The 22335-nt window shown below is 43.4% G+C and overlaps 1 protein-coding gene across 1 annotated transcript in view; it reads right to left on the bottom strand.

Moving 5' to 3' along the window:
• LOC128610568 (corticotropin-releasing factor receptor 2) overlaps positions 1-19844 on the bottom strand; it is a 70575-nt gene extending 50731 nt beyond the window's left edge. The window contains exons 1-2 of the mRNA XM_053629962.1: positions 19471-19844; positions 19246-19368 (exon numbers count right to left, since the gene is read on the bottom strand). Coding sequence (XP_053485937.1) covers positions 19246-19368; positions 19471-19561 — 214 coding nt within the window. The 5' untranslated portion in view covers positions 19562-19844. The remainder of the gene's footprint in view (positions 1-19245; positions 19369-19470) is intronic.
• Positions 19845-22335: the final 2491 nt, after the last annotated feature.

Genomic DNA, 22335 nt, shown 5'->3' with positions numbered 1-22335 from the left:
TACCTCAAATTTATACCCCTGTGAAACAGGAAGTCATGGTTGAACAATTTCCTGTTCCTAGTCACCCATGTGTACGAAAAAAATTAAAATATCAATGGGAATATACTTTAAATATATTTTTCTCATATGAATTATAGGTGGTGAAGATGTTGGGCTACTGATCGAAAGGTTGTGAATTCAAACCCCAGCACCACCAAGCTGCCACTGTTGGGCCCTTGAGCAAGGCCCTTAACCCTCAACTGCTCAGATATATAAATGAGATAAATAAAAGTCGCTCTGGATAAGGGAGTCTGCCAAAATGCCGTAAAGGAATTAATAGGGGTGCCAATAATTGTTGCACACCTATATTTAACAAAGTTATATTTTTTGATAAACATGTATTGTCTTTGTAATTGTTTGATATCCATGAGAGCAGAGTATTTTTGTAAAAAAAAAAAATTAACAAAAGATCAAAAGGTTCAACAATAAAGACAATTTTTCACAGCCTTCTTTGCTCATATTTACCAAGAGTGCCAATATTAGTGGAGGGCACTGTGTATAAATTAAGTCCTAGTTCTAATAGTACAATCCTAGAATTTGAGTAAAATAGGAAATGTCTAGAATCATTCAAGTGGTTAATGCTGTGAGAACACTGTTGCTAGACAACTGTAAAGCCATACGAGGATTCAAAGCTAGTTAGAGACTGAGACAAGCTATTTTGATGTGTTAGAAAAGGTTGTACACAGCAGTTATGCTCGTATCTACATCGGAACAACAGTCATGAAATGTATCAGCCAGGATTTAGATCTCATCATAGCACAGAGACAGCGCTGGTTAAAGTAGTAAATGACCTACTACTGACCTCTGATCAGGGTTGTGTCTCGCTGCTTGTGTTACAGCTTTTGTATACCACAGATCATACTATTCTCCTTGATAGATTAGAAAATGTGGTTGGCATTAAGGGAACAGTCCTCTCCTGGCTCAGGTCTTATTTGACTGATCATTATCAGTTTGTAGCTTCCACTGTTATGCTGATGATACACAGCTGTATGTTTCAGCGAAGCCAGAGGACAGACCGCAGCTTAATAAAGTTGAGGATTGTGTAAAGGACATTAGACTTCAGATGCTTATTAACTTCCTTTTACTTAATTCTGATAAGACAGAAGAACTTGTACTAGGACCACGTGTAGCTAGAAGTAATCTTTCTGATCTCACAGTAACTCTGTATGGACTTTCTGTTTCATCATGTGCAGCAGTAAAAGACCCTGGTGTGATTATCAACTCCAGTCTTCAGGCTTTCATCACCTCTAGACCAGGTTACTGTAATGTCTTACTGTCTGGATGTTCCAGTAGGAGCATAAACAAACTCCAGTTAGTCCAGAATGCAGCTGCTAGAGTCCTAACTAGAACCAGAAGATACGATCACATCACCCCGATCTTATCAACACTGCATTGGCTCCCAGTGAAATCTCACATTGATTATAAAAGACTATCACTGACCTTTGAAGCACTGAATAGTCCCGTGCCACAGTACCTGATCAAATTTTTGGTCTTTTATGATCTGCCACGCCTACTTCGATTGGAAGGTGCAGGCTATTTGTTGGTACCTGGAATAGTGAAGGCTACAGCAAGGGGAAGAGCTTTCTGTTATAGAGCCCCACAGTTATGAAACAGTCTTCCAATTAGTGTTCGGGACTCAGACACAGTCTCAGTGTTTAAGTCCAGGCTTAAAACATATTTGTTTACTCAAGCATTTTGTGAATAGTTTTTTTCTTAGGTAAAGGAGCAGATCTAAAGGCTCACAGGTATAGAGTGTTGAGGTGAACTGGGATGTTTGGATGCTGCCCCCCCCTCCCCCTCCACTTCCCCTCCCCTTCGACTTCACCTTCACCCAGATGAGTTGATGGTGGATTGACTGGCTGCATTATGTCCCAGGGAGCCCTCATGTCTGTGTTCCCTTCTGGTTCTCCCTTTTAGTTATGCAGTCATAGCTAGTCTTGCCAGAGTCCCCGCTTTCACTCACGCACAGTACATTGTCCTTCACCATTATGGGACAATAAGCATACCTAATAATCTCTCTCTCTGTCTCTCTCTCTCTCTCTCTCTCTTTCTCTCTTTCTCTCTCTCTGTCTCTCTGTCAAGCTGCACATTATCCTACTGAGATCCCAGTGATCCTGACCCCTTCTGCTCTCCGGACCTGCCTGATCCATCCTGATGACCTACTTCATGTTGGAGTTCTCATCACCTAAAAACCAAACCACTCACTGCTGCTGAGGATGGTCCCACATGGACAGCCTAAAGATACATGAGATTACTGTGGATGGTACCACTTAGAAACCATGAAGATGGCTGTGGATGTTCTCCCTTGGATAGCCTTAGGACTAAGAACAAATTTGCACTCAAGCTTCCATCATTGAACAGTTAATAACTTCAGTTCGATACCATAGGCTTTAACTAAAAATATAATGAATTCTGAAATGACTCTGATGATAATCCTCAAAGCTTCCTGGTTACACAACTGCACTATTTGAGCATGTAGCATTAGCACATTTATAGAAGGGGTGTATTTATTTATAATCGCACTATCCAGTGTCACCCAGATGAGGACGGGTTCTCTTTTGAGTCTGGTTCCTCTCAAGGTTTCACCACCGTCGCCTCTGGCTGCTCATTAGGGATAAATTCATACATTTAAAATCTATATCTTGAATTTATATATTTCTGTAAAGCTGTTCTGTCCACTGTTAAACACGCTATACAAATAAAACTGTATTAAATTACTAAGACAATGAACGTGTGTGTGTGTGTGTGTGTGTGTGTGTGCGCGTGTGTGTGAGTGTGCAGACGCACAAATGCACTTATTATGTGAAGCACATACGCTAGGTGAAACAGAATAATTGCTTTTAGATGGATGAAATGAGGCCAAGCAATTAGCCGACCTTCACTTCCTGTCCTGAATCTCGGAGAAGGCCGAGAGGAAACACAGTTAAGCTTTACATTTAGTATTATAGAGTCTTAATATTTATCTTTATGAGATTATTATGAAGAATTATCAGACTAATAACAATTATAGACTTCGTTTTTTTTTGGTTAATTCCTTTACTCTATTAGCAGATCTTTATTTATTTATTTATTTATTTATTTATTTATTTATTCATTTGAAAGAGGCAAAACCATCTAGCAGCAGAACATTCTCAATCTTTAAATTAGTAAAAAGATTTACTCGTTCAATAATAATTTAGAAATAAACTGTGGGCGTCGCATAAAATAAATGACACTATAAATAATAAATAGAAACTACACAAAATTCTAAAACACAACAAACATCAATATCACTATAAATAACAAATAATAAAATAAATAATCATCATCACAATATAATAAAATAAAATACACTGACGTTTAAAAAAAAACATCTGTTGTGAAGTGCTGGATCAACTTAATTACATCTCATTAGAGCGTTCTTCATCTGTCCTCCACTGTGTGTGTGTGTGTGTGCGCATGTGTGTGTATGTGTGTGTGTGTGTGTGTGTGTGTGTTTTCTAATTCCACCACAGTGACTTATCTATGAATCTCCATATCAGAGCACTAGATATTCAGCTCAAGAATTACTGAGAGAGAGAGAGACAGAGAGAGAGAGAGACAGAGACTTTTTGACTTTTAAATTGTCCTTTTATTTAATCGTTTAGATTCCTCTTAGTGAGACATAGTAGATAATGAAAAAGAAAATAAATAAATAAATACAAATAAAATAAAATTTATCAAATTAAAAAGTTAAAAAAATAAAAATAAAAAACCTGTGATGATGATCTATGCTTTTTAGTGACAGATCAATAGGTCTACAGTAATTAAATGGTGAAAGACCAGAGGGGCTCATGACTGCTTTATAGAATTTATTTCCATTTGTTCTGGTGATGTAAAACCTGTCCAGTCTTGCTGCAGTGATCTTCGTGTTAGTAATTTTGACCCAAGTGTATTGTTTGATTCCCTGGTTTCTCTCCTTCCACACGTCAACCAAGCCACACTGTCTGATAAACCCCTCAAGTGCCTTAGCAGACTGTGGGTGTGCTTCCTCCCCAACCCTGTCTAGGGTAAAATCTGTGGTGCAGTTCCAGTCCATTCCCAATATTACTAAGGGCTTTCTTCCACTTTGTTGTATTGCATTTTTTAGTTTGTAGAAAAGCTGTGCTCTCTCACTACCATTGTTAGGGGCATAAACATTTATAAAAACACACTCTATTCCCTTTATTTCTGCCTGCACCATTAAGACCCTACCCTGCTCCAGCTCCGTTATGCGTGTGTTGGTTTCCCCAACAATGTTTTGTTAAAAAGTATTGCTACTCCAGCACTGACATTTGTTCCATGGCTCTGGAAAATTTTCCCTTCCCACCACATTTCCCACTCAGTCTCATTTTCCTGGTTACTGTGAGTCTCTTGTAAGAAAATTATATCCATGTTTTTTTGTTTTATCAGTTCTCCAACTGCTTCTCTTTTGTTCCTATCCCTATCACCACTGATGTTTAAGGAGCCTATTTTTAACTTTTCCATTGGAGGGATTAAAGAGAGAAAAGAGAAAACAGTAAAGACAGCAGTGCAGAAAAAGGAAAACACCCAGTGTAACGCCTTCATTTTTTCTTTATTCTGGCCAAGGACTTCTGTAATCTAGCTAGATGACTTTTTAAACGGTATCTCTTCTTTTGGTCCAGCTCTTCGTAACTTGCTGTACATTGTAACTTTACTGTTGATGCAATACATTTTTCAATATTCGGAAAAAATTCCTTGACCTCAACCGATCTGCCAAATGTGTCGTCCAGAAATTCAATAATTTCAGTTAGTGAATAGAGCTGTTGATCTCCCCCCAACTGTGACCCACTAATGTCTGAGATATCGGAGAGCTTGTCATCCTGCAATTCCTCCTCTTCCACATCCTTCTCCTGCTCTGCTTGAAGACTTACTGACTTCTCACTACTGTCTGCTATATCCATGCTGTCTGACCCCCCTCCCCTGCTGCACCCCCCATGCTGTCTGACCCCCCTCCCCTGCTGCACCCCCCACGCTGTCTGACACCCCTCCCCTGCTGCACCCCCTATGCTGTCTGACCCCCCCTCCCCTGCTGCACCCCCCGTGCTGTCTGACCCCCCCTCCCCTGCTGCACCCCCCGTGCTGTCTGACCCCCTCCCCTACTGAACCCCCCGTGCTGTCTGACCCCCTCCCCTACTGAACCCCCCATGCTGTCTGACCCCCCCCTCCCCTGCTGCACCCCCCGTGCTGTCTGACCCCCCAGTCTGCTCTGTGTATGTGCCTGTACTGTCGATTCCTGAGTTTTTTCCACTTCTGGGCCTCTCCCTCCAGGAATCAGCTCATCTGACCCATCTTTTAGTTCCTCCCTTGTTCCTCCATTACCCCCGCAGTGGTTTGGTCAGTGTCCTGTCCTCCAGCAGTCTCTGACTGCTCCACACCGCTCACATTAACCTGCTTCTCCACCCTGACTCCGCTCATCCCAGCTTCCTCTCCGTCTTGTTTTTTATGTGGACACGCAAACTTTTTGTGCCCAATGTCCCCGCATTCGAAGCACCTCATGCTCCCAGTGTTGGCGTACAGCATGTATGATTTTCCCTCATGCCATACTCTGAATGAAATATCCAGCGTGGGTTCATTCAGAAACATGAGCACTGTGCGCCTGAAAGAGCTCACGTGCTTCAGCGCGGGGTTTTTACAGTTTAACGGAACCATTCTCACATCGCTCACTATTTTACCGAAGCGAGACAGCTCCCGCTCGATATCCTCATTAGGGATGAACTGAGGAATGTTCAAAACCGTAATTTTAATTGTTGTTGCACCCAGCGGAGTGACGGAATAAAGCTCTCCACTTACCTTTATTCCGTTCAGCTGATGCACGAGTTCCCTCTCCTTCACGAACACCACCACGGCCTTGTTCATTTGTGATGCCGCCACAATGTTTTCACATCCAATACACTCCTCTACCGCCAGTAGCATCTGATCCACCGAGACCTCGGCGGTCACCTCACACCGCACCCCGTGACGGAGCGAGAGAGGCCGGGTTCCACCGCTCAGGTGAGCCGCCATCCCTACACTCCTCCACGAGATCAACATCTCCCCGCAGCAAGAAATAAAACTAATAACACCGCTTGCTTGCTAATACTATCACACGTTCACCCAATGACTGTGCTCTAAAGTTCCAATGCGTAAAGAAAAAAATGTATATATAAACTTAGAAAAAGTTTGTTCACTCTCACACCTCACTCATAAACTCCCAGCATGAACTAGAGAGAGAGAGAGTGAGACAGAGAGACAGACAGAGAACGAGAAAGAGTCAGAGAGAGAGACAGAGAGAGAGAGACAGAAAGAAAGAGAAAGAGAGAGAGACAGAGAATGAGACAGAGACAGAGAGAGAGACAGAGAAAGACACAGAGAGAGAGACAGAGAGAGAAATGGAGAAATTCCTGTCTCGTAATTACAGAACAGTTTAAAACAGTCGCCATTTAACAACACAGCAGTTAAATTAGCAGAGGATCAAATACAATATAACACACTACTGTGTAATAAAAAACACACACGTGCACACACACACACACACACACACACACACACACGCACACACACACGCACACACACACGCACACACACACGCACACGCACTCCAGCAAGAGGCGGACCTAGATTGCATGTTGGAGGAATAGCAGTAGCCGTGTGTTTTGAAGACTTTGATCCATGAAGACATCTCCAGAAGATAAAGTGTAGATGTTTACAGATGGTTTATTATTAGCAGTAATTCATCGTGTTATACAATGAAATAAAACTGAACGAGATGTTTGTCTTTAATTATCCCTAATTCATTCATCATTATCTCCGTCACTTACACCTGTCCTGTTTCCTCTTTTCCTCCTCCTTTCCTCTTTTCCTCCTCGACCTGTTTCCTCTTTTCGTCTTCCTTTCCTCTTTCCCTCTTCCTCCGTTTCCTCTTTTCCTCCTCCTCCCCTTTCCTCTTTTCCTCTTCCTCCGTTTCCTCTTTTCTTCCTCCTTCCGTTTCCTCTTTTCCTCCTCCTCCCCTTTCCTCTTTTCCTCTTCCTCCGTTTCCTCTTTTCTTCCTCCTTCCGTTTCCTCTTTTCCTCCCTCTTGTTTCCTCTTTTGAGCTTCTGGATGCCAGGGAGGTGCGTTTTTAGGAATTAAAGCTGGCGTGACTGGAGTGTGACGGAGTGGTGCAAGAGCGTGATAGCGAGTCCTCGAGAAAGTGCTCCACACAGGGGCCTCCTTTAACGGCGCTGCTGAGATGTTGCTGCGCATCAGTTAAAGATGATTATTTAAATGATCAGCCCTCAGGGGCCTCTCAGTATGCAGGGTCCCAAGCAACTGCCTGCCCTGGTGATACGCCTCCGCCTCTTCCAGCGCACACACACACTCCTCCCGCACTCCAGCTCTCTCTCTCACACACACACACACACACACACACACGCTCCTCACTGAGGTTTGACTCAACCTTTGCACTTCAGATGGAGCTGAACTTTAGGAAAGTGTTCAGAATGACTGCTTTTTAGTCAGCACAGTGAAAAATGTGTTCATTGATTTGACTCTTCGTCTGATGCTTAGACGTGGTGACGTTACCTGGGATCCTTGAGTGTTTCAGGTCTGATTAGAGGCTGATCAGAGGTTGATTAGACCTCAGCAGGTTCCCTAGCAGCATCCTCCCACAGATCCACCATTTCCCTCCTCGAGGCTCCTCGAGGCTCCTCTCTCTGCAGCCTCTGTGTTCATGTAGATGGCCTTTCTCTTCTTTCTCCTGCACTGAGTCACCCTCCTGTGAAACTCCAGCACACTACCTCCACAGGTAAGCACCTCGGGTTCCAGCCTTAACAGTGACAGTCACTAACCAGGCCTTCTTACTTTTCCCTTTTACGCTCACTGGCGTCGGCTCTTTTAAAGTTGTAGGTCACATGACAATGCCAACATGGCGGATGCAACATGTCTGGATTGTATTCATACTACACACTTAGGCTCTGTTTACACTAGTGCATGTTCGTTTTAAAACGCATAACTGTTGCTACGGTTACACCTGTCGTCTACACTACTCGGCTTTTCCGACCCTCGAAAACGGAGACTTTCGGAAACGCCAAAGACCCCGTTTTAGATTGAAAACTCCGGGCTCGCGTTTCAGTGTAAACAGACCAAAACGAAGCCTTCTGAAAACGAAGGCATGGCTTCGCCCACATTCGCCCCCTGATCACTGCGTATCCTTCCCTGATTCGTCAAGCCCCTACCACATGACCGTTACGCTTCCTCGATCGTATACACAACAACACGGAGACCGAACCGCGAGCTTTGCTGGCTTTGTTGTCATTCTGAGCAGCCATTGTGCAGTTAAATTCTGTATTGTATAATACTGCACCTCCTACATGCGCAAAATTCGAGCTACGATTAGAGAACAAATCTCATTTTGCTGAGCTATATGTACTGAATTGAATGCGGCCTAACTCTTAAACTTATTCAAGAATGAAGAGCATGAGCGAATACCAAATCTGAATGTTAAATTCTGCTTTAGGGCGGAGTTTAGTGCGAGTATTGTACACAGTACGCTGTAGCACTAACAGCAAGCTACAGATTGAAAAGAGGAAGCACATGATAGAATTTGCTTTTCCTCCTAGATTTGTCCCTGTTGTTCGAGCTGTGTTTGACGTACTGAACAACTGGAGAGGGAAAAGAACGAGAGAAAACTGGGCAATAAGGAAGGGAGCTTTTTAAAGTGCAGACACTGCTACCCTCAAGCGAGCTGACCTAACAGACGCTAACTGTCTGTGTGCATAAGTGCTGTTATTACTCAACCACGCATGCTAAACAACGGCATCACAGCCAGAAAAAAAACACCTTCACAGAGAGTTTCACATGAGGAATATAATAGCATGTCGACTTCATGCGGTCACCTTAATCAATTTCTAATTAGAGTCGTTTCTAATTAACCGAGAGAAACAGAGAGAGATTGTATGTAAATGAACACAACTGAAGGGCATGTATTAAATTTACAGAAGCTTGTTTATGCCATTTAGACAAGATAAAAGTTTGTGAAAATGATGTCTGAGTGTTTTTAAAATGACAGGGATTCACATTCCTGTCACGTTTTTCGTTTTTTTATTTAACTGCCTCACTGCCTTTTATCAGATTCGGTTCAGTTTCACGTCTCTTTGACGTCCTAGAACAATCAAGAAGGATCAGCACATACACAAATCCCACATGTATTATTATTTCCTTTGCCGTATTTACAGTTCATCTTTTGTAGATCGCTGCAACACACCGAGCACACAATTTATCAGACTGTATACACACTTTCTTATTGGGATCGTATTAAATCAGGACCTCACTGACCTGGTGTTCTGTTTATCGATTTTTATATCCACTGCATCTACTGTGCCTTCCACAAGTATTCACTCCCTTGAACTTTTCTACATTACTGTACATCCTGGAACTGAAACGGCCGTAACTGGGACTTATACATTACAGCACAGTGAAATTCTTTCCTTCGCATACCCCAGCATGTCAGGAAGTTGGGGTCAGAGCGCAGGGTCAGCCATGATACAGCGCCCCCTGGAGCAGAGAGAGTTAAGGGCCTTGCTCAAGGGCCCAACAGTGGCAGCTTGGCAGTGCTGGGGCTTGACCCCCAACCTTCTGATCAGTAACTCAGAGCCTTAACCTTCAAGCTATCACTGCCCCCCATAATCACGAATCTACACAAAATAGCTCATGATACTGAAGCAGAGAATTGTTGTGAATTTGTTTTGGTGCCATCAGAAGTCATGTAATTAGCTCAATGGAAGAACCCAAATTTTGTTAGAGAAAATACCTAAAAAATAAAATTGAAATTAAAACAGCACCAGGATGACCAATGAGCCATCACAATTAGTCCCGGATAAAGTTCTGGAAAAGCTTCCCATGGTGTGACACTGAAACAACTGCAACTCTGCCTAGAGAAGACTGTCCACCTAAAGTCACTGAGGAAACTGGGGATTAGTCAGAATAACAACCAAGAGGACAAGGGTAACACTCAACACCATGCTACCACCACGATGCTTTACAGAGTGGATGGTCTGTCAGGGTGATGAAGTTCATCAAACCAGAGAACATCTGTACTTCCACTTATTTGCTGCATCATACGACTCTCCACTCTTCCATAAAGTCTATCTTTGTGGAGTGTCCAGGAGCTTCTCCTATCTGAGCTGTGGATCTCTCCAGCTCTTACCGAGATACTCTTGGCCTCTGCAAACACACCAAGCGTGCCCTGGGGGTAAAGGAACCGATCGCTGATACTGACTCAATTTCCTCTGCATGCTCTTTATTTCCATCCTTCCTGCTCTCCGCCATTTATACTGGATTTAGTGACGAACTACAGAGTGATATTCAACAACACTTTATTACTTCATACTGTCAGAAAAGCTACTGTATACGTTTCCTCCTCTGGCGTTCGGCTGGTGTTAACGTGACACTCGCTACTGCGCCTTTCACTTTTCCGTCACCATGTGAGGACATCACAGACGTTCTGCAGGACTCATCACATCATTTACACCATGTGATAGAAAACTTCATGCCCGGCTCCGAATCTCACACGATGCAAAGCTCCTCGCTCCTCTGAGACACACACACACACACACACACACACACACACACACACAGCGTGTTCACACTGCATCACGGGCTCAACTCAGCGCTGGGTTATTTTTTGCCTTCTTTATGCAGTGTGATTTAACTCTTTCCCTGACACTTCCACATACATTTAGGTACAACGAGGTGGTGAGTGTTCATTACATTAGCTAAAAGAAACAACATTATATATATATATATATATATATATATATATATATATATATATATATATATATATATATATACATATATATATATATATATATATACACACATACATATACACACACACACACACACACACATATACATATGTCACAAAAGTGAGTACACCCCTCACATTTTTGTAAATATTTGATGATATCTTTTCATGTGACAACACTGAAGAAATGACACTTTGCTACAATGTAAAGTAGTGAGTGTACAGCTTGTGTAACAGTGTAAATTTACTGTCCCCTCAAAATAACTCAACACACAGCCATTAATGTCTAAACCACTTGCAACAAAAGTGAGTACACCCCTAAGTAAAAATGTCCAAATTGGGCCCAAACTGTCACTATTTTGTGTGGCCACCATTATTTTCCAGCACTGCCTTAACCCTCTTGGGCATGGAGTTCACCAGAGCTTCACAGAGTTGCCACCGGAGTCCTCTTCCACTCCTCCATGACGACATCACGGAGCTGGTGGATGTTAGAGACCTTGTGCTCCTCCACCATCCGTTTGAGGATGCCCCACAGATGCTCAATAGGGTTTAGGCCTGGAGACATGCTTGGCCAGTCCATCACCTTCACCCTCAGCTTCTTTAGCAAGGCAGTGGTCATCTTGGAGGTGTGTTTGGGGTCATTATTATGCTGGAATACTGTATACTGATCATGCTCTGCTTCAGTATGTCACAGTTCATGTTGGGATTCATGGTTCCCTCAATGAATAGCCATATGAGTGCTGCCAGTATTGCTGCAGAGGTTGAAGGGGTGGGGGGTCAGCCTGTCAGTGCTCAGACCATACGCCGCACAATGCATCAAATTGGTCTGCATGGCTGTCGTCCCAGAAGGAAGCCTCTTCTAAAGATGATGCACAAGAAAGCTGGCATACAGTTTGCTGAAGACAAGTAGACTAAGGACATGGATTATGAGACCAAGATAATCTTATTTGGTTCAGATGGTGACAAGTGTGTTTGGCGGCAACCAGGTGAGGAGTACAAAGACAAGTGTGTCTTGCCTACAGTCAAGCATGGTGGTGGGAGTGTCATGGTCTGGGGCTGCATGAATGCTGCCGGCACTGAGGAGCTACAGTTCATTGAGGGAACCATGAATGCCAACATGTACTGTGACATACTGAAGCAGAGCATGATCCCCTCCCTTCGGTGACTTAGCCGCAGGCCAGTATTCCAGCTTGATAACAACCCCAAACACACCTCCAAGACGACCACTGCCTTGCTAAAGAAGCTGAGGGTGAAGGTGATGGTCTAAACCCTATTGAGCATCTGTGGGGCAAACGGAAGGTGGAGGAGCACAAGGTCTCTAACATCCACCAGCTCCGTGATGTGGTCATGGAGGAGTGGAAGAGGACTCCAGTGGAACCTGTGAAGCTCTGGTGAACTCCATGCCCAAGAGGGTTAAGGCAGTGCTGGAAAATAATGGTGGCCACACAAAATATTGACACTTTGGGCCCAATTTGGACATTTTCACTTAGGGGTGTACTCACTTTTGTTGCCAGCGGTTTAGACATTAATGTCTGTGTGTTGAGTTATTTTGAGGGGACAGCAAATGTACACTGTTACACAAACTGTACACTCATTACTTTATATTGTAGCAAAGTGTCATTTCTTCAGTGGTTTCACATGAAAAGTTATAATCAAATATTTACAAAAATGTGAGGGGTGTACTCACTTTTGTGAGATACTGTATATATATATATACACACACTATAAAACCACTTAAATGTAGTCAGTTATCAGAAACATGTTCAGTGTGTTAGTCTGAAGTGTTTTATTACTTTCTTACTGAAAACCTGAGAGTTGCTGAGTTTTCAATAACGGATTAAAGAAATCAATTCTGTTAACTCAGTTAGACTTTTAGAGCTGACTGCACTTGTTTCAATCCTCAAACTTTATTTTTTGACTAGTGTTAAAACTCGAAAGCATTCAAACTAAATCCAGAGCAATTTTACACCCAAGCAGTGAAACTCTGCCCTGAAGTTTCCTCTTTTGCGTCTGGGAGTTGGTTTTTTTTCCTGCAAACGCAGCATTACCATTTATTAAGCGGTCTGAATAGGTGTCATGGCATGTGGCTGAAGTTTTCTCCTTACACTGGCGCTTTCCCATCAGGCCTCGGGCCAACCGTAACAATAGGCAATAACACCGCTGTCACCTTCACTGCATAGTGCAAAACAAAAAGAGACGCGTCTGCTAAATTTGCTGACGCTGAGGATTCCGCTGAACTCTGAGCTGGAGAAGCTTCTAAAAAGTTTGAGGTGATTACGCTACATTTGTAAAAAAAAAATAAATAAAAAAAAAAAAGTGAAGTCCTGAGGGAGGAAAAAGGCCCGAGTGCGTCACGTAACACAGCTGTGTGAGTGTAGTCATACACGAGCACACTCGGGAGAAGGATTGGGAAACTTGCTGCTCAGGATCTCCACCTTATCAGAATCAGGAACAAACTTCAAGAGCAGATAAAAATATTCCTCGTGTAGGCAGAGCACCGATAGAGTGAGGGAGAGAGGGATGGGCTCGTCATTTATAGCTCTCCTTATCAACTCCCTCGTCTATTTTTATGCGAGTGTTAATTCCGCGTGTAAAACCTTGAGGGCTTTACACCTCACTCTAATCATGCCAGAGCAATGCACATTTAAGGCACTGCACTAGCAAAGTCACAGATAAAGAGAGAGAAAAGTAGAGAGGTGGAGATTATAGAGACAAAGGACTGGAGAGAAAAGAGAGAGCGAGAGAGAGAAGAAAGAGACAAAGAGAGAGAGACGGCTCAGAGCAGCTTTACAGACATCAGTGCTATAAACCCTACAGAGAAAACCAAGAGCAACCATGTGGAGGAAAACTCCCAAAGATACTAACAGAGAATAAAAACAGAGATCTTATGGTCCTCAGGAAGGCAAGAGGAGGAGCTTATAGGTATCAAGATGGTAGGAGGAGGAGCTTGTAGGTCTCAGGGTGGCAAGAGGAGGAGCTTGTAGGTATCAAGATAGTAGGAGGAGGAGCTTGTAGGTATCAGGATGGTAGGAGGAGGAGCTTATAGGTATCAAGATGGTAGGAGGAGGAGCTTATAGGTATCAAGATGGTAGGAGGAGGAGCTTGTAGGTATCAAGATGGTAGGAGGAGGAGCTTGTAGGTCTCAGGGTGGCAAGAGGAGGAGCTTGTAGGTATCAAGATGGTAGGAGGAGGAGCTTATAGGTATCAAGATGGTAGGAGGAGCTTGTATGTTTCAGGGTGGCAAGAGGAGGAGCTTATAGGTATCAAGATGGTAGGAGGAGGAGCTTGTAGGTCTCAGGGTGGCAAGAGGAGGAGCTTGTAGGTATCAAGATGGTAGGAGGAGGAGCTTGTAGGTATCAGGATGGTAGGAGGAGGAGCTTATAGGTATCAAGATGGTAGGAGGAGGAGCTTATAGGTATCAAGATGGTAGGAGGAGGAGCTTGTAGGTATCAAGATGGTAGGAGGAGGAGCTTGTAGGTCTCAGGGTGGCAAGAGGAGGAGCTTGTAGGTATCAAGATGGTAGGAGGAGGAGCTTATAGGTATCAAGATGGTAGGAGGAGCTTGTATGTTTCAGGGTGGCAAGAGGAGGAGCTTATAGGTATCAAGCTGGTAGGAGGAGGAGCTTATAGGTATCAAGATGTTAGGAGGAGGAGCTTGTAGGTATCAGGGTGGAAAGAGGAGGAGCTTACAGGTATCAGGATGTTGGAGAAGGAGATTATAAGTATCAGGATAGCAGGAGGAGGAAGGCTATCTGTCTGACTGTACCCATACATCTGTTCATCCATCTATCTGTCTATCTGCTGTCTATTAATCTGTCTGTCCATCCACCTGTCCAAGTGTCTCTCGGTATGTCCATCCATCCATCCATCTATCGATCTGTTCATCCATATGTCTGTCTTTCCAACCTGAACAAAAATAATTATAAATCACTAAAAAGGTTTAGTTTATACTGTACATCATCTTTCACAGAATCACAAAAAGTAATACAAGCAACTCAAATTACGGCACACGCACAAACACAAGCACACACTGGGAAGGGAACAAAACCTCCAGCTCATTAAGAGGAGTGTGTGAAAACGGTCATTATGGAGGAGCGCAATGATGCAGCAAATCTGATGAGTAACACACACATATACAGCAGATTTATATTTATCACTTTTATAAACACTTTCTCTCTGTCTCTACATCTACAGTGTTAACAGAAAGAAAGAAAAAAAGACAGTTCCAAACCATCTCACAAGACCTCCTCCCTTTCATCTTCAATCTCCATCATTAACATATGGTCACATACTGATTGGATTCAGGACAGCAAGGGTTATTCCCATCCTGAAGAACCCCACTCTGGACACCTCCAAATACTGACAATCAACTGTCACACAGAACAACCTCCAAGATCATAACCAGTTGTGGCTGTTGAAGCTTCCTGTCGCTAGATCAGCCAAACTGTCTTCAGTCCTCATCCTCCTCGAACTTCCAGCTTGGACATGGTCCATCCATGGACTCTCATCCATCTTCATGGAATTCACAGCACAGTGTGGGAACGGTTTACTTCCTGCCTGGAGGCTCGTCATTTCAGGTGACATGGGTGAGAGCCACTTCTGCTCCGTGCAGACTTTCCACTGGTGGCCCACAAGGCTCAGTGCATGGTCCTCTTCTGTTCTCCCTCTGATCTCTCAGTGAGGTCATATGTCTGATTTAATCATGGACGCTTAATCCCCGCAAGACTGAGCTGCTCTTCATCCCTGGAGATCTTCATCCCCACGATAGGATCTTGTGATCTCTCTGGACAACTCTCAGATCTCACCTTCTGTCACTTTGAAGTTATCTGGGGTTTTTGATAATGTTTTTTTTAAATATACCAACCTTACCAGCAGGTTTTTCAGTCCCGGACCAGGACTGATGGTACTCTTAGTCCCTGATCTAACGCACTAGCATGGTGACGTGTTTTTCATCGAGAGTCCATAAGTCACTCTGGATAAGGACATCTGATAAACAATGGTTAGATGATTGCTGAGCTGCTACACTCAGAGAAACCTCACTGTCACTGGGTCACTAAGGTGAAGAGGAGAGTTTAAAGAAAATGTTACTGAGATAATGGAGCAGAACACTAGCAGATACTGAACACTAAAAACGGGTTCAAACCACGAATGTGGACCATTTTTCTCACAAGCAGCCAGAATGAACACCGCTCCTGAGAACCGAGTTCAGGTGTTTGGTGTAATCGACTCAATACAAGATTATCTGAGAAACAAGCTATAGAGGTCACCAAGAACGGATCGATACGTCAATCAGCCTCACTGGAGCTTCATACAAACCACTGCAAGAACCACAGGAACGAAAGGAAGTGATCTGAATATTTAATACGTGTGCAGCGATGATGTGTGTCATACTCACGCCTCCAAAAACACTCACTAATTATACTCGTCTGGGGGGGGGGGGGATGAAAGGCAGAGATCAAAGCACTCATCACTTAACTTCACACATATCTGCACAGATCATACACACACACATCTGCACAGATCATTTACTAATGTATGTTAATAAGCATGTGTTAGAATCAGACTACTTTATTAGCACTACATGAGTGAAGTAGGACACACACACACACACACACACACACACACAGTCCTTGGTTTCTTTATTTAGCTTCAGTGTGCTAGGCATCAGTGCACTAGGTTAAAGGAGACCTATTTGAAGCCTTTTTATAAGATGTAATACAAGTCTCAGGTGTCCCCAGAACATGTCTGTGAAGTTTCAGCTCAAAATACCCGACGGATCATTTATTACCCCATGCTGAAAACGCCCCTTTTTCATCTGGAAGCAAAAACATGCTGGTTTCGTGTGTGTCTCTTTAAATGCAAATGAGCTGCTGCACCCCGCCCCCTTTCCGGAAGAGAACAGCTCGTGCTTCGGGTACTACGTTAGCCGTAGAATCTGCTAACGAGATTTACAAAATAGAAAGTGCAATACTTACGTCTTCTGGACACGAAGCTGGATCACGAACAGTTGGTACTGGTCCCATGCATGAGAACCAAGTTTTTAGCGAATCCTGCTTCGTATTGACACAAAGCAGTCTGGTGTGAAATGATTTAAGGGTTTTTTTGGGGCACATTTCCTTCTGAAATAAAACTTCTCCACTGCGTCTTCAGTGGCTCTGATGCTTACGAAGCCGAGAAGTCCTTCTCATCACTGTAGCTGCTCCAGCGTGGAGACCATGGCCGACTGTGTGCAGCTCACTCAGGGGAGGAGCTATGCTAATAGGGCTAATAGGGCTCGTTCCAACGAGACGTCACGTTAGGGCCAAAACGAGAACGGCTCATTTTGAGACACTGTTTATGATTTTTTAAAAAGGAGCAGGTGGATTTTTACCGTTGTGTACGTGCTCTGCTGACACACATTTATGTTCAAATACCATTTAAAAGTGAATTTTGCATAATAGGTCAGCTTTAACACACACACACACACACACACACACACACACAGAGCACAGCTGGAGTTGATCACTTGAGCTAATTTAACACTACACACTCATCACAGAAATGCTAATTAATGTTAATGGCCTCCAAAAGCATCCTTTTATCATCATCAAGTACAAATAATAATAATAATAATAATAATAATAATAATAATAATAAAAACTTGCGTTGCTTTATGATCAGCATTTTTACATTGGTACAGCAATCTCTCTCTCTCTCTCTCTCTCTCTCTCTCTCGCACATACACACACACACACTTCTTCATTCTTGTGTGTTCACATGCACTCATGTATGGGATTTTGTGTTATGTACGTACGCATGCACATAATAGTGTGTACATATGCAAAAGCACATACACAAACGTCTTTCTTTCTAGTGCTGTGTACATGTGTACACATTTATTTTCACGCACATACACCGCTCAAAAAAATTAAAGGAACACTTCATCATCACGGTATAACACTTACATTTCAGGGATATTGATCTGTCCAGTTAGGAAGCATAAGTGATCGTAGGTCAGTTTCACCTGCTTTGGTGCAGATGAAAGGGACAACAGGTGCACTGGAGACGCAACAGCAAGACAACCCGCAGAGGAGATACCCGGAGGAGATACCGGCCGCTACACGAGGAGAGCTGGACAGGGCTGTAGAAGGGTGACACCCAGCAGCAGGACTAGTATCTAATCCTTTATGCAAGTTGGACCAGGAGGAGCACTGCCAGAGCCCTACAGAATGACCTCCAGCAGGCTACTGGTGCACATGTTTCTGACCAAACTGTCAGAAACAGACTCCATGAGGGTGGCATGAGGGCCTGAGGTTCTCTAGCGGGACCTGTGCTCACAGCCAGCACTGTGCAGCTCGACTGGCATTTGCCAGACAACACCAGAATTGGCAGGTCCGCCACTGGCGCCATGTTCTCTTCACGGATGAGAGCAGGTTCACACTGAGCACATGTGACAGACATGAAAGACTCTGGAGATGCCGTGGGGAACGTTATGCTGCCTGCAACATCATCCAACATGACCGGTTTGGCGGTGGGTCAGTGATGGTCTGTGGAGGAATATCCTCGGAGGGTCGCACAGACCTCCACATGCTAGCCAACGGTACCTGTACTGCTGTTAGGTACCGGGATGAAATCAGAGCCATTGTCAGACCTGACGCTGGTGCAGTGGGCCCTGGGTTCCTCCTGATGCAGGACAGGGTCTGACAGATTGATGCCACTGAGTGGACCTCAACGTTCCTCAGACTTGAAACCAAATGAGAACCTCTGGGATGTTATGTATCGAGCTGCCAAGTAGCACCACAGACTGTCCAGGAGCTCACTGATGCCCTGATCCAGGTCTGTGAGGAGATCCCCCAGGACACCATCTGCCATCTCATCAGGAGCATGCCCAGATGTTGTTGGGAGTGCATACAGGCACGCGAGGGCCATACACACTACTCACTTACATTATGAGTTGCTGTGATGAAATTCATGCAAGTTGCATCCACCTGTAATTTATTATTTTATTTATTTATTTGATTTTTGGTGCGAGTTTGAATCCAGCTCTCAGAGTGCTGGTGATTTTGGTTTCCACTGACCATCGAGGAAGCAAAAAAAAATTATTATTTTTTGGTATGGTACAACATACAGTATATAAGTAAAGACTTTCAGCTTGAATATTTCATTCACCGCGATCCGATGTGTGATTAAGTGTTCCCTTTATTATTTGAACAGTGTATTTATGCATGCATGTAAGGGTGTGTGTGTGTGTGTGTGTGTGTGTATTCGTGCATGAATGAATATACATCTTTGCACGTGCATGCACACACACACGCAGTATGTCAAAAAGACGTGTGTGCGTACATGTGCGTGAACACACCAAATAATGCATGCATGCACTCACACACACACACACACACACACACACTCACACACACGCGCGCGCTGAAACTTGCTCCTTACTGGTGCTGTTGTACTTGACCCCGTTGATGAAGTCGGGACACGGCCGCGCCACCACTCTGCCCGCGCCGCTCCTCGGCCAGCACGTGCCGATCTCATCCGCTGTGGCGTTGCAGTACAGAGCCTCTGAACAACACAATCATGTATTAAACTAAAAGAAACAATTCATCACGCAAAGAAAACCAAAACCATGTCCATCACCGGACTGAGCCGGAGAGCGACGCGCACCTGACGCGTTTCCGTACGCAGCGTCTCCAAACGCGTCCGCGAGGCTGCAGTTCACCTCCACACTGAGCAGCTCCAGCAGACTGACCTCCATTAATCACTCACTGCTGCTCGGGTTCAGTGCTTTTAATAGATACTGTGTGTCAGGGAGCTGGGTCTGGCGGTGTTCCTCCTCCTCAGCGCTCAACTCCTCTTTAAAGCTCCAGCCAGCGCGCGCAGCGCGCGCACACACTCACGCACACACACACACTCGCTCACACACACACACACACACTCGCTCACACACACTCGCTCACACACACACACACAGGCTCTATCCCAAACGGCGTGTTTAATGTAAGATGAGTGCACTACGTAGGGTTTGGACGACGTCATCTCACAGTCTGGTAAACTGGAGTGGGAGAAGATTTGGGATTCGAGCCAGCTGAAAGTGTGCGACGCTATGCTGAGCGGATCGGTCCATAATTTCACTCCAGTCGAGTTTAAATGTATAAATCAGTGCGCAGACATGATGTCGTGGAGAAATCCCTCCAACCAAAGTAAAAAAAAAAACTTCCAGAGACCAGGGGTTATGGATGTCAAAACTTTATTTAAAACAATAAAGTGAGACGGTCTGCAGAAAGTCTAAATTATGCAAACACACATACATGCACATACATACACACACACACACACACACACTTTTATACCTTTCTGCCACGGTGAAGGGTTTTACGTTTTCTCATTAAAAACAAACCAATCTTCTTCACCATAATTAATTATTCATGTCTATATGAGATCTTACATTTGTGGTGCATGCGCAGATAATTGCTTTTTAGAAAGGTTTTCTAAGGCCAAGGGTTTTTTTATGCTGTCCCAAATTCACTTCTACGGCTTAATGAATTTCTGGCTTTTGTCCCAGCCCAGTACTTGAGGTCTTACCTCAGCCCGGTACTGGTCCGAAAACTTCAAAGTGGTCTTAACTGGAAAGCAGTTTCAGAGAATGTCTAAATTATCATTCAGAGAAAAACAGCCACTGTGCAGTAAGACACGGAATTCCTCTAGTTCAGTACACACCTACAATATAACTTGATTAGAAAGTGTTCTATGGTTTCTATGCGTCTGAATATTGATTCAGTATAGATTTTGCTTGTTAACTCATATTGATTATTAGATTAAGATTAGATTATTAGATTATGATTCTAAATGTGAGTTATACATATTGATTGTATTTTATTAACATATCCAACTTTTAGTTACACATAATGATTACACTTCATCAATATATACTATAATATTCACAAGTCCCTGAGGTCCAAGTCCAAGTCAAGTCTCAAGTCCCTTAGGTCCAAGTCCAAGTCAAGTCTCAAGTCCTTGAGGTCCAAGTCAAGTCTTAAGTCCTTGAGGTCCAAGTCAAGTCTCAAGTCCCTGTGGTCCAAGTCCAAGTCAAGTCTCAAGTCCTTGAGGTCCAAGTCCAAGTCAACACTCCAACACTCACCTTTCCACCTGAAAACAATCAGGGATAGAAAACGCAGACTGGAAACATCTCAGTTTAAATGAAAGAGCATCTCTGGAGTTTTCTGTGATTTCTGTGCTGCGATGATGTGAAGTGCCGCGTGTAGAAACTGCAGGAGAAACATTATCCGTCTGCTGTGCCAGCAAAGTGCTTCAAAACTGTGCTTTTCAGGATTTGATATTTATTTATTTATTCATACACACATTTCTGCTTTTGAACGCAGCACCACGCTGACTCACCACTTTTTCTCTGGAAGCCTGCTGTTTCATCTACCATTCGTATTACGCTGTGTAAATAAATAAACGCAAAATTAAATAAATAAATAAATAGCCCAGATAAGCAGTAGATTTCCGATTTAATATAACATATTTCATACAGAAAGTTGATTTATATCATATATAAGGATGATCCTGACTTTAAACAGCTGTCTTAAAATGTCTTTTATATGTGTATAATTAATTAACAACTGTGTGTTACCACTGCAGCATACCAATAATTAAACATTTCTTCATTTATTAAAGGATGACACATCATACGTTTTATCCGTTTATAGTTACATGTAATATTCTGCGATGTTACAGATGTTACAGATGCTACATAGCTTTACCTCTGACTGATACAAATCCCTGTCACTGGAGACTCTTTCCATGAATGTTAAATAAATAGACATATATTTACCGGCTTATGTTATGCTCTACAATAAAATAAAATAAAAATAAAAAAGGTTTCTGTGTAGGAAGCCTCGTCTCTCCTGGTTTATTGTTTGCTCTAAGGCTGTACCTGCTTTCCAGGTCACGTGATGAAGGACGCAGGACCACGGAGACGTGCAGCTGAACATCTGGACGCACTTAACCCTTAATGCTTATCTTCCTCAGAGCATGCTGAGCTTTAAACCACTTCACTCTGAATAATGTTCTGTTCAGCGCAGCATTATATTACAGTCTCTTTCACACACACAGCGAGATCAGACGCAGTGTTTTTGTGCTTGAGGACGCTGGTGAAAAAAACAACCCCCGTCTCGGACGTGTGAACTACACGCAGGTGATTTTATTCATCTGAGCGTGGAGCTCAGAAAATCCTCTTAAGCAGCTACGTAAACACCAAAATACTGATGTCGCTTAGAGGAGGCTTAGTGGAGATATCTGAGCTCGATAACAGGTTAATGACACGCCATACACAAAATAAACCAAACCAGGCACTGTCCAGTTATCACGTTAGTATTTCTAGAAAATTCTTATCTTATGTCTAAATGGCGTGCTAGTGTAGTATGTCGACAGATCTATCTTTGGGCTGGACAAAGACTGACAACAACGTAAAATACTATAATAAAATAAAACCCCTCGTAGCTGACATTCAGCCTGCTCTCGGTTCAA

Source organism: Ictalurus furcatus, chromosome 7 (genome assembly GCF_023375685.1).
Source record: "Ictalurus furcatus strain D&B chromosome 7, Billie_1.0, whole genome shotgun sequence".
Taxonomy (NCBI): domain Eukaryota; kingdom Metazoa; phylum Chordata; class Actinopteri; order Siluriformes; family Ictaluridae; genus Ictalurus; species Ictalurus furcatus.
The sequence above is the reverse complement of the archived record's forward strand: the minus strand, read 5'-3'. Positions and strand labels throughout refer to the sequence as shown.